General features: G+C 43.1%; 1 protein-coding gene across 2 annotated transcripts in view; it reads left to right on the top strand.

The window, feature by feature from the left end:
- Window positions 1-2,862, top strand: part of LOC118398744 (laminin subunit alpha-4-like) — a 37,427-nt gene extending 34,565 nt beyond the window's left edge. For both annotated transcript variants that reach the window (XM_035794400.2, XM_035794401.2), the window contains exons 38-40: window positions 64-157; window positions 570-689; window positions 975-2,862. In XM_035794400.2, coding sequence (XP_035650293.1) covers window positions 64-157; window positions 570-689; window positions 975-1,120 — 360 coding nt within the window. In that variant the 3' untranslated portion in view covers window positions 1,121-2,862. The remainder of the gene's footprint in view (window positions 1-63; window positions 158-569; window positions 690-974) is intronic.
- Window positions 2,863-14,150: the final 11,288 nt, after the last annotated feature.

The following is a 14,150-nucleotide window of genomic DNA, read 5'->3' as shown; positions in this document are numbered from 1 at the left end:
GCTGATTTTCTATTTTTAGATCTTGGACTTGTCATCATTGCAAGTGTTGTTCTATGCTCACAGGTGATGGTGCTGGTGAACAACGGAGTTCGTGAGTTCTTCACTCAGGTCACTCCTAGACTAGGCCTGTGTGATGGGAGCTGGCACAGGATCACAGGTAAGATGCTTCCCTTCACTGACTGCCCTGATTTAAACAGGATGAGACCATGATTTATTTACACTGATTGGTCCATGTTATGTAGGTCCATGACGATACCAGTATTGCAATGTTTTTTCCATGTCAAAAAAGAAAAGATGAAGCAGACTTTACTATTTGGTTCCTTTAAAAAATCTGCTGTAAATAAAATATTGTGTGATATAGCTTGGAAAATAAACAAATGTGACTGATGACAACATAATGATGTTTGTTTCCAACATTAGGGCTGTTTTCCTAAAGATGTTAAATCCGCTTCACGTTTTGTTTTCTTGCCATGATACTAATGAGTGTCGCGATACTGGTATCATCCGGCCCTAATGTTATGTGCAGTGACTGATATGTGCAGTTCTTTCTTGCCTCCTCTGGTTCACAGTGATTCGAGATGCCAATGTTGTCCAGCTGGATGTGGACTCAGAGGTCAATCACGTGGTTGGACCACTCAACCCCAGCACCAAGAGTGCCAGGACCCCTGTGTTCATTGGTGGAGCTCCAGGTCAGTAGCAAGGACATGCATCTCTAGACTACTCAACTCTCATACTAGTGGTTAAACACTACGTATAACACCTAATTCCTGAGAACCCATCCACAAATCACATCCCAACTGTAACAACTTTGTATAGGTTGCTGGGGGGTGAAATTAAGAAAAAAAAGAATGCTATACAAAAGAATCCTATGAACTACATTACAGCTATAGTAGTTTCATCCAATTACTTTTTATGCTGTGTCTTTAAGTAGTAATGAATGTGTTTATAATGTTATTTATTATCTATCGTCCTAGAATCTCTTCTTCCAGAGGGCATTGCGACTAGGAGGGCCTACACAGGCTGTATGAGGAAGCTGACTGTGAATGAGAGCCAAGTGAGCTTCAGTAAAGCTGCCCTGGTCAGCGGGGCCGTCAGTGTGGGCTCCTGTCCAGCTGCCTAAAGGGCCTGTCATAACCAATACAGGCCAGCTCTCCAGCAACAAGACTGACCAAATTCTGCTTCATAACTATCTATCCTTGTTCACCAATGCAACATTTGTTGTTCTTTGGTAAGAGAATGACCCAGAAATGTAAACCACCCTCCCTATGAATTAGTCTAGTTTCACATGAGAAAAAACTGTGTTTCAGTGTTTCTTTGAAGGACTGCAACATGTTGTGATTAAGGACCACTGCATTTCCAGTGCTCATAGTATAGCCAACTGAAGAAGGCTTGTAAATGCATCTTCATTCTCTTGATCTACATTGACAGTACTCATAAATCACACTCCCACTCCCAAAGGGATGGGTTTGTTTAGTCTACGAGAGCTGTGATGTACTGTAGAAGTGCAACCAACTCCAGTTCTAGACAATGCTTCCACTCCCCTATTTTGTAATCTCAATGTAGCCACATCTTTGTCTTTTCTATGTTTTTATTCATTTAATGTATAATTTTATTTCAAATAATATATATACACTACCATTCAAAAGTTTGGGGTCACTTAGAAATGTCCTAGGTTTTCGAAAGAAAAACACATTGTTTGTCCATCCAACCATCACCATTCTGAAAATCGTCAGTCTATTCTTCTGAGAAATTAAGGCTTTTGCCCATTTTGAATCTTTTCTTTTTATTGGCCAGTCTGAGATATGGCTTTATCTTTGCAGCTCTGCCTAGAAGGCCAGCATCCTAGAGTCGCCTCTTCACTGTTGACGTTGAGAATGGCCAATGAATAGAATAGCTGTCAGGGGTGTGTACGGGAGGAGAAAGTCAGGTGCAGGAGAGCAGAGTGTAGGCTAATTCCGGTCCAAAATTTATAGCACATAAGAACAATAACGTGCCAAAAACACGGAACACAGCAAAAGTATAGCGCCTGACAAAATCCACATAACAATAAACAATTACACACACAGATATGGTGGGGAACAGAGGACTAAATACATGCAGTAATTATGGAATGAAAACCAGGTGTGTAATGGAGAGGAGCTGACTTTGGTGGAAGTCGTGACAGTATCCTTCATTTCTCAGAACAAGAATTGACTGACGAGTTTCAGAAGAAAGTTCTTTGTTTCTGGCCATTATGAGCCTGTAATCGAACCCACAAATGCTGATGCTCCAGATACTCAACTAGTCTAAAGAAGGCCAGTTTTATTGCTTCTTTAGTCAGGACAACAGTTTTCAGCTGTGATAACATAATTGCAAAAGGGTTTTCTAATGATCAATTAGCCTTTTAAAATAATAAACCTGGATTAGCTAACACAACGTGCCATTGGAACACAGGAGTGATGGTTGCTAATAATGGGCCTCTGTACACCTATGTAGATATTCCATTAACAAAATGTGTTTTTTCCAGCTACAATAGTCATTTACAACATTAACAATGTCTACACTGTATTTCTGATCAATTTGATGTTATTTTAATTGTTTCCTTTCAAAAACAAGGATATTTCTAAGTGACACCAAACATTTGAACGGTAGTGTATATATTTTTCAAATTTGGGAGAACAAAACAAAACAGGCAGACAATACATAACATGATACAACACAGACAGCAGACTAAAAACTAAGAAAAATAAATAAATAGGTGGTAAGGAAATGGCAGTCACTAGAAGGGGCTATATCAGCATGTAACAAAATAGTCTTCATTGCTTTGTCACCTTGTTGTTTTTCTACATTTGTTCTGCTGAATAAAATGGATCTTCAAAAATCCTTGCTGGAATTAATTTATTCCCCTCCCACATGAAAGACACTGGTCTGATTTACAGATGTGGTCATAAAATATACATGCAGCTAATACAATAATATTATAGCCTTTTCATTCAACATTTTCCATAAACTGACACAGCGAGAGAAAGAGAGGTAACATCTTACTGTCAGGCCCTGACCATAGAGCGCCTTTATATTCTCTATGTTGGTTAGGTCGGGGTGTGACTAGGGTGGGTAATCTAGGTTGTTTTTTTCTATGTTGGCCTGGTATGGTTTCCAATCAAAGGCAGCTGTTTATTGTTGTCTCTGATTTAGGCATCCATTTCCCCACTGTGTTTTGTGGGATCATGTTTCTGTGTAGTTGCCTGTGAGCACTGCATGAGCTTCACGTGTCGTGTATTCTTGATTGTTTTTTTGTTCGGTTCTCTTCTAATAAATAGATGTCGAACCGATTCCACGCTGCGCTTTGGTCTGAGTATGATTACAGCTACGATCTTGACAGAAGATCCCACCACACCAGGACCAAGCAGCGTGGCTGGGAGGTGAAGGTATCCTGGGCTTGGGAGGAGATAAAGGAGGTGAAGACATCCTGGACTTGGGAGGAGATTATGGCAGAAGACGAAAGCCTTCCGTGGAAACAAGGACTCAAGGAGAGAAGGGAGTACAGTGAAGACGCCGGGGTTCGCGTCCACAAAGAAAGCCCAAAAGACAACCAATTTTTTTTGGGGGGGGCACATGGGGTGGTCGGCAGAGCCGGGGGGTGAACCAGAGCCAGTCAGGGAGTCGAAGGAGGAATTCGATGAGAGATTCCGGAGAGAGGTGATAGCGATGGGAGTGCTGCAGCACAGGCGTGCTGAGGAGCGTGACACCAGTCTGCACCGGTTTCACGCATCTGGCCTCCAGTGCGCCTCCCCAGTCTGATACGTCCTGTGCCAGCTCTCTGCACTAGCCCTGAAGAGCGTGTCACCAGTCGGGTGCAACCTGTGCCGGCCCCACGCATTAGGCCTCCTGTGCGCCTCCCCAGTCCGGTACGTCCTGTGTCTGCTCCCCACACTCGCCCTGAAGAGCGTGTCACCAGTCTGGAGCAACCTGTGCCGGCTCCACGCATCAGGCCTCCCGTGCGCCTCCCCAGTCCGGTACGTCCTGTGTCTGCTCCTCGCACGCGCCCTGAAGTGCGTGTCACCAGTCCAGAGCTTCCAGCGATGGACCCCAGTCCGGAGATTCCGGCGACGGTTCACGGTCCGGAGCCTCCGGCGACGGTTCACGGTCCGGAGCCTCCGGCGACGGTTCACGGTCCGGAGCCTCCGGAGACGGTTCACGGTCCGGCGTCCAGTCCAGGGACGGCGTCCAGTCCCACTCCATGGCAGGAGCCTTCCTCTGCGCCAATGTCCAGTCCAGGCACGGGGTCCAGTACTTAAAAATCTTAGTGTGATTTTCTGGATTTTTGTTTTAGATTCTGTCTCTCACAGTTGAAGTGTACCTATGATAAAAAATTACAGACCTCTACATGCTTTATAAGTTGGAAAACCTGCAAAATCTGCAGTGTATCAAATACTTGTTCTCCCCACTGTAGATAAAATTAATCACTAACCTTTGATGATCTTTTATCAGATGACACTCATAGGACATCATGTTACACAATACATGTATGTTTTGTTTGATAATGTACATATTTATATCCAAAAATCTCAGTTTTTGCGTGCAGTAGTGTTTTGATTCCAAAACATCCAATGATTTTGCAGAAATACTCATAATAAACATTGATAAAAGATACAAGTGTTGTTCACAGAATTAAAGATAGACTTATCCTCTATGCAACCGCTGTGTCAGATTTAAAAAAATCAATTTAAAAAAGCATAATCTGAGAAAGGCGCTCAGTACCCAATTCAGCCAAAGAAATAGCCGCCATTTTGGCGTCAACATTAGTTAGGAGAAACACTATAAATATTCACTTACCTTTGATGATCTTCATCAGAAGGCACTCCCAGGAATCCCAGATCGACAATGAATGACTCATTTGTTCCATAAAGTTCCATAAAGCCCATAATTTAGCCACTTGTTGTCAGCGTGTTCAGCCCAGTAATCCATCTTCATGAGGAGCGAGCACTTCCTCCAGACAAAAACTCAAAAGGTTCCGTTACAGGTCGTAGGAACAAGTCAAATGATGTTTGCAATCAATCTTTAGGATGTTTTTAACTTAACCTGTTACTCCTACCCCCTACTTTTTCGAACATTCTGTTAAAAATCGCGCAACATTTCAGCGCCCTGCTGCTCATGCCAGGAATATAGTATATGCATATTATTGTGTGTGTGGATAGAAAACACTCAGACGTTTATAAAACTGGTTAAATCACGGCTGTGACTATAACAGAACGTGCGTTTCATCGAAAAGTGCAGGAAAATCTGATCACTGAAAATGGAAAAATATATCCATGCGCGACTTGAACCCATTGATAAAGGTGAACCACATTTAATGGGACTGAGGTTGCAATACCTACAGCTTCCACACGTTGTCTAGAGTCTTGTCATTTGCCTACTATTTGTTTCTTGGTCAAACGGACACAAGGCAGCGCATTTCTTCCGGTCTCCGACCGGATATTTTGGTTGAGATTTACCCGGACATTATTTCCAGACGGACAGCTAAAGAATATACTTCGCCTCGTGATCAATTTGATCGCTTATTAACGTTTACTAATACCTAAAGTTGCATTACAAAAGTATTTAGAAGTGTTTTGTGAAAGTTTATCGTCAACTTTTTTAATTAAAAAAAATGACGTTACGTTATAAGACGCAATTTTTTTTCGTTTATCACACAGTCTTCATAGATCGATATCTAGGCTATATATGGACCGATTTAATCGGAAAAAAGACCCAATAGTGATTATGGGACATCTAGGAGTGCCAACAAAGAAGATGGTCAAAGGTAATGAATGTTTTATATTTTATTTGTGCGGTTTGTGTAGCGACGACTATGCTAATTATTTTGTTTACGTCCCCTGCGGGTCTTTTGGGGTGTTACATGCTATCAGATAATAGCTTCTCATGCTTTCGCCGAAAAGCATTTTAAAAATCTGACTTGTTGCCTGGATTCACAACGAGTGTAGCTTTAATTCAATACCCTGCATGTGTATTTTAATGAACGTTTGAGTTTTAACTAGTACTATTAGCATTTAGCGTAGCGCATTTGCATTTCCAGATGTCTAGATGGGACGCCTGCATGTCAGGTAGGAGCAATAGGTTAAATCATCAATAAGGTTCCAACCGGAGAATTTGATTGTCTGAAGAAAAGCATTGGAACAGAGCATACTCTCTCGTGACCGCACGTCATGAGACGGAGGCTCTCTGCCAGACCACTCACGAAAAGAGCTCCGATGAGCTCCTAAAACTAGGATCTAAAGACGGTGACATCTAGTGGAAGCCCTGGGAAGTGCAAGCACATCCATAACTATCAGGGATTTGAATAAGCACTGTTTTGAAAATCTATTTCTCACTTCCTGTTTGTCTGCCATATGAGTTCTGTTATACTCACAGACATCATTCAAACAGTTTTAGAGAAACTTGAGAGTGTATTCTATCCAATACTAATAATCATATGCATATATTAGCATCTGGGACAGAGTAGGAGGCACATCAGTTTGGGCACGCTTTTCATTCAAAAGTGGGACAGAGTAGGAGGCAGATCAGTTTGGGCACGCTTTTCATTCAAAAGTGAAAATGCTGCCCCCTGTCGCAAAAAAGATAAGTCCCATCAGAGTACTCGCCCCTTCTTGATGAGCCTGGTTTTTTGATGGGCAGGTAGCTACGAAATGTCCCGTCGCTCCATAATATAGAGAGCTTTGGGTGTGGAGTCGGCGTAAGCACTCAGCCGGCGTCAATCTAGCCCTGACCAGGTGGCTGGAATCTGAAAGAGGCGAGTCGACAGCCCTCTGTGATTCCTCAGAGAACCCGGGTGACGTCAGGTTCACTCGAACATGTAGACTTTGGGGGTCGCTCGCAATTTTTTGGAGGCGAGGTGGGAATCGAGGACGAACGAGGGTGACAGGGCACAGATTCTCTCTCCTATGTTCTCGAATCCGCTCATCGATCCGGATGGTCAAGGCTATGAGTCAAGATCCATCGACAGCTCCCGGGCTGCATGCTCATCTTTGACCACCTCCGATAATCTGTGAAGGAACATGTCGAACAATGCTTCCGGATTCCAGGCACTCTCAGCCGTCAACGTACTAAAATCCACTGCGTAGTCTGCCACACTACGGGAGTCTTGACGTAGCTGAAGCAGTGGGAGCCTCTCTCCCGGACAACGGAGAATCAAACACCTTCCGAACTTCCACCACAAACTCCTCTAGACGGAGGCAGACGGCGGACTATTGCTCCCACACCGCCGTAGCCCAGGCAAGTGCCCTCCCGGACATCAGCGTTATGATGTACGCTATCCTCGAGGGGTCCGAGGGGAACGAAGAAGGCTGCAGCTTGAAAATGAGGAAGCACTGGGAGATAAATGCCTGGCAGGTTCCAGAATCTCCAGCATTGTGCTCCGTAGGAGGTAAGCGGACTTCTCGAGACACTGGGATAGGTGACCCGCTGCCCAGTGGGGAATCCACGGAATTGCTCCGGAAAAGTATTGGCCGCCTGGTCACGGTATTCTGCCAGGGTATGGTCCCTCCGTAAGACATTGCAGTAACTCCTTGTGTCGTCCAATGGTGGCTCTTTGCAGGGAAATGGCATTGTGGAGCTGGTCTGTGTTTGCTGGGTCGGTCATGGCCAATTCGTACTATCACGGTTTAGGGAAAACCCAGATGCAGACAGTGTCGAAGTAACAAAAGTTATTACTGGGGCAGGCAAAACGAGAGGTCAATGGCAGACGGGTCAGTAATCCACATCAGAGTCTAAAGGTACAGAACAGCAGGCAGTCTCAGGGTCAGGGCAGGCAGAATGGTCAAAACTGGGAAAACTAGAAAACAGGAATTATAGAAAAAGACAGGAGCCAGGGGAAAACCACTGGTAGGCTTGATGGATAAAACAAACTGGCAACAGACAAACAGAGAACGCAGGTATGAATACACAGGGGATAATAAGGGGAGATGGGAGACACCTGGTGGGGGGTGGAGACAAGCACAAAGACAGGTGCAACAGATCAGGGTGTGACACATGATCACTTTCTCCATATTGGAAGGCATTGTTTTCACTTCAAAAGGTTACTCTATATTTTCATTACCAATCTCTGTTGGATATTCACTTTCTGCTTCAATATTAATTAAATGTCTATTTTAAGATTCATATGCTTTGGAGGGATCAATATGTATTACAGTTTTTCTCAGTTGCTTTGGTGCATTTCTTAGATCAAAAGTGCAATTCTTGATACTACTTGTACAAATTCCAAATCATCTGGTGAATGCACCAATTTGGAAGTCGCTCTGGATAAGAGCGTCTGCTAAATGACTTAAATGTAAATGTAAATGTAGTCACTTGTGCACATCATTAAAGCAATTTCTTATTCCTTTGAACAAATTGCAATTGATAATGTACAAGTGTCAGCTTTTTTCCACGTTAGCAATTGCTCATGTCATGTTGATCAAAATATAGTAGATGGTTCTCTGTTGAATAGTCTTACCCCTCAAAACATCTAGGCATTAGTTCCTTGCATAAGCCATTACATGCAAAATTGTTGAACTATTTGTCATAAACTGTCAAGCATAGTTTTATACGTTTCTATTAAACCTTTTGTACAAAAACGTGAATTAATGAATCGTGCAGGTGAAATTGACCCTTACTCATGAAGGAATGTAAAGTGTTAGTTCAACCAACAATCAACCAGTTGTCTAAATTGCTCAAAGGTGCATCTCATGAAGAATCAATTCGCAAGCATATTGGGAGATCAACCGTGTCCTCAATAGTTCAAACGTTTCGAAGAGAGAACAGGTATGTCCACCAATGTAACACTGTTACACTGTTACAGTGTACTGTTACTGTAATATAAGCAGTATACTGTATACTTCCTACAATGCTTCATATTACAGTAGTCCACTTGTATTTCACAGCATACAGAAATATACTCTATACAGATACATACTGCACCTTACATGCACCCACCTGTATGTTTTACAGTAAAATGTGTGTTTGCATAGTTTTTGTCTATGTGAAAGTGTGCGATGCATCACTGCATTTTTCCCCACATAGGACTGCAAGATTACCTCAAACCGGTGGCAGAGGACGCCTTTTCACACCTCAACAGGAGGAGGCTATATGCACCATGGTCCTAGCAAACAATGCCATGAGACTCAGGGAAATACAAAGGACCATTATAGAAGACAACGATGTCATTGAAAACATCCATACGGTTAGCATCTCAACCATCGACAGGGTGCTGCATAGAAACCAGATGAGTATGAAACAGCTGTACCGTGTACCATTCCAAAGGAATGAGGACAGAGTTAAGGAGCTACGGTACCAGTATGTACAGGTAAAACATATATCCATGTAACTACTCTACAGCAACATTTTATAGTGATACATAGTACAGTAAGCATAAACTGCACACATTTCCATTGCTGTGGAAGGAACATGCAATATATGTACATTTTATGTCACTCTTCCTTACCAAAACAAATTCAACTGTGTGTTCTGGGATATAGCGTATAATGGAGTTGGAATCAAGTGAACCCTCTCACTACTTTGTATACGTGGATGAGGCTGGCTTCAACCTGACCAAATGCAGAAGGTGGGGTCGGAATATCATCGGTCACAGAGCTACTGTGGATTTGCCAGGCCAACGGGGAGGAAATATCACTATGTGTGCTGCTATTTCGGAGCATGGTGTCCTAACCCATATCCCCCTTATAGGGCCATACAACACCCAGCCTCTACTCAACTTTTTAGAGACTCTCTACAGGGCTCTCATCCCTGAGGATGAGAGGGGTCTGTTTAGAGAGGATTTGCCAAAGTATGTGGTCATTTGTGATAATGTGAGTTTCCATCGATCAAACATGGCAATGTGACCCACCCGAGGATGCTTATAGAATTCCTCCCACCTTATTCACCATTCCTTAACCCAATTGAGGAGTTCTTTTCAGCATGAAGGTGGAAGGTGTACGATCGTCAGCCACACACACAGATGACCCTGCTGGCTGCAATGGATGCAGCATGTGAGGACATCACAGTAGACACCTGCAGTGGATGGATAAGGCATTCCAAAATATTCTTTCCACGTTGCATTGGAAGTCAAAATATCCGGTGTGATGTGGATGAGAATATGTGGGCCGACAGACAGGAACGTCTGGATGTGTAGAGACAGCACAACAGTGCTGCGGGCAAAGTTGTGCCTTAGGGGTGGTTTCCTGTGTTTCTTTCTAATTTAGTTTTTTTTCCTTTGGGCCCCTTGGGTTGTCCAGTCTCTTTCAATCAATATCCCACATACAGTAATATGTAAATAGTACTGTTGAAATTGATATATGCCATAGAAGTGCAGCCTTGTGCATTGACAACATGCCTAAACATTTTGACGACCTTGTTCGTGAACAATGACTCAATGACTTATCATTCTGATGACACTGACATGATCATTGGCATGAATATTTACTTTTGAGAGATGTACTAAGGATTTTTAGTGACTGACTAGCTTTAGAAACATATCTATTGTATATTGCAGTTTGTACAAATTGTTCTGAGAAATGCACTTATTATTTTGCACATGTTAGGGATGATGTGAAAAATGCACCAAAGCGACTGAGAAACTGTAACTGGGTTGCACTGTCTTAGTGCCCAGCAGATGTCACTCTCTGTCCATAATAAGCCTGGCACCTGAGACAACAGTGAAACAGACGCAGTCTCCATTTTGCCTACTTACAAATTGCTTTATAACGTCATCATTTGAGATATCAACTACAACTCCATCGGGAGTACAATAAATAGCCTTTTAAGTTTAGTTAAAACCTCTTACGCTGGTATGAATGATTCGGGAGACAGACGCAGGAATGCGTAATAGGTGTTTTTATTACACCCAAATTACGGCGTTCTGTGTAAAGGATCGGGGACAAAGACCAAAAGAACACTATACAAACACAGGTTAAAAATCCAAACAAAAGAACGAGGAGTACCTTGAATAAATAACACAAGAGCACAATGATTAACACACGGGATGAGACCCGTAATCATCTACGTAATCCACAATGGCACGAAAGCCAAAACACACAGACAGGTACTCACACGAACCAACGGACACTGTAACAATAATCGACAGGACACTGGTAAACCAAGGGCACACTTATACAAGTACTAATCACTGGGAATAGGGGCCAGGTGTGCGTAAAAAAAAGTTCCAGAGGGATCCATGACATTGCCTTCTTCTAATGCATCTTAAGGGGAAAGTCATCTAAAAGTAACAGAATGTAATCAGATTACATTACTGAGTTTGGGTAATCCAAAAGTTACGTTACTGATTACAATTTTGGACAGGTAACTTGTAACTGTAACAGATTACATTTAGAAAGTAACCTACCCAACCCTGCTGATGAGCCATATATTAAATACACTTTATGAGCCCTGCATTAATGATTTCCGAGATGGCATAGCAGTTCAGACGTATTTTGTCCTCGTCTTGTCGTGTCCTGTATATATATATATATTTACAACTTTTTTCACATACATTTTATTTTTATTTTCCATCAACTCATCTTCAAAACACTCTCCTGCAACCCGCCTCACCAATTTATATTTATAAATAAGTATTATTTACCTCAAATCTGCAATCCTCCAAGAAGCTAGCCAGAAACTCCAAGAAGCTAGCCAGAAACTAGCCATAAGCTAGCCAGGAGCTAGCCAGAAGCTAGCCCAGGAGCTAATCCAGTAGCTAATCAGAAGCTCGTTCAGAAGCTAGTTAGCGTCTTTACTGGCAAATGCTTAGTATTCAGCTAACCACGGTTTGTGGTCATCAGCCATCCTTTAGCTCGAAAATCTATCGGCTGCAGTCACCTATCCGGACCCGTTTTACTGCCTACGAGGAGCCCCACCGGGCCTTCACAACTGGACTGCTGACGTTATCTACCCGAAGGAGATCCGGCTGGCTCCTCCGTCGCGACGTTACCTGAACGCCCATCTGCGGCCTGCTAACCGTTAGCTGTCTTACCGGCTGCTCTCAGAATAGACAATCGGACAATTTATTTATTTTTATTATTATTGTTTCTTCTTGGGCCTCTATAACTATATCTATTGTTTTTATTTTTATTTTATTTATTTGTATTTTATTTATTTTTTATTTTGTTGTGTGATTTGGATTAATCCCCTCTACCACACGGAACCCCACTAATCTACTGACGGAACTTAAGAGGTGGCTAACAACAGACCTCCATCCTATGCTAGCTTGCTACCGATGTCCTGGCTAGCTGTCTAAATCGCTGTGACCCCCAACCAACCTCTCCACTCACCGGACCCTTTTGATCACTCTACTAAGGATGCCTCTCCTTAATATCAATATGTCTTGTCCATTGCTGTTCTGGTTAGTGTTTATTGGCTTATTTCACTGTAGAGCCTCTAGTCCTGCTCACTATACCTTATCCAACTTATTAGTTCCACCACCCACACATGCAATGACATCTGGTTTCAATGATGTTTCTAGAGACAATATCTCTCTCTTCATCACTCAATACCTAGGTTTATCTCCACTGTATTCACATCCTACCATACCACATCCTCTGTACATTATACCTTGATGCTATTTTATCGCCCCCAGAAACCTCCTTTTACTCTCTGTTCCAGACGTTCTAGACAACCAATTCTTATTGCTTTTAGCCGCACCCTTATTCTTCTCCTCCTATGTTCCTCTGGCGATGTAGAGGTGAATCCAGGCCCTGCAGTGCCTAGCTCCACTCCTATTCCCCAGGCGCTCTCTTTTGATGACTTCTGTAACCGTAATAGCCTTGGTTTCATGCATGTTAACATTAGAAGCCTCCTACCTAAGTTTGTTCTATTCACTGCTTTAGCACATTCTGCCAACCTGGATGTTCTAGCTGTGTCTGAATCCTGGCTTAGGAAGACCACCAAAAATTCAGACATTTTAATTCCAAACTACAACATTTTCAGACAAGATAGAACTGCCAAAGGGGGCGGTGTTGCAATCTACTGCAAAGATAGCCTGCAGAGTTCTGTCCTACTATCCAGGTCTGTACCCAAACAATTTGAACTTCTACTTTTAAAAATCCACCTCTCTAAAAACAAGTCTCTCACCATTGCCGCCTGCTATAGACCACCCTCTGTCCCCAGCTGTGCTCTGGACACCATATGTGAACTGATTGCCCCCCATCTATCTTCAGAGCTCGTGCTGCTAGGCGACCTAAACTGGAACATGCTTAACACCCCAGCCATCCTACAATCGAAACTTGATGCCCTCAATCTCACACAAATTATCAATGAACCTACCAGGTACCCCCCCAAAGCCTTAAACACGGGCACCCTCATAGATATCATCCTAACCAACTTCCCCTCTAAATACACCTCTGCTGTCTTCAACCAAGATCTCAGCGATCACTGCCTCATTGCCTGCATCCGTAATGGGTCAGCGGTCAAACGACCTCCACTCATCAATGTAAAACGCTCCCTGAAACACTTCAGCGAGCAGGCCTTTCTAATCGACCTGGCCGGGGTATCTTGGAAGGATATTGATCTCATCCCGTCAGTAGAGGATGCCTGGATATTTTAAATGCCTTCCTAACCATCTTAAATAAACATGCCCCATTCAAGAAATTTAGAACCAGGAACAGATATAGCCCTTGGTTCTCCCAGACCTGACTGCCCTTAACCAACACAAAAACATCCTATGGCATTCTGCATTAGCATCGAACAGCCCCCGTGATATGCAGCTGTTCAGGGAAGCTAGAAACCGTTATACACAGGCAGTTAGAAAAGCCAAGGCTAGCTTTTTCAAGCAGAAATTTGCTTCCTGCAACACTAACTCAAAAAAGTTCTGGGACACTGTAAAGTCCATGGAGAATAAGAACACCTCCTCCCAGCTGCCCACTGCACTGAAGATAGGAAACACTGTCACCACTGATAAATTCACCATAATTGAGAATTTCAATAAGCATTTTTCTACGGCTGGCCATGCTTTCCACCTGGCTACTCCTACCCCGGTCAACAGCACTGCACCCCAACAGCAACTCGCCCAAGCCTTCCCCATTTCTCCTTCTCCCAAATCCATTCAGCTGATGTTCTGAAAGAGCTGAAAAATCTGGACCCCTACAAATCAGCCGGGCTAGACAATCTGGACCCTTTCTTTCTAAAATTATCTGCCGAAATGGTTG

The sequence above is a fragment of the Oncorhynchus keta genome, chromosome 19, assembly GCF_023373465.1.
Source record: "Oncorhynchus keta strain PuntledgeMale-10-30-2019 chromosome 19, Oket_V2, whole genome shotgun sequence".
Lineage (NCBI taxonomy): Eukaryota > Metazoa > Chordata > Actinopteri > Salmoniformes > Salmonidae > Oncorhynchus > Oncorhynchus keta.
The sequence above is the reverse complement of the archived record's forward strand: the minus strand, read 5'-3'. Positions and strand labels throughout refer to the sequence as shown.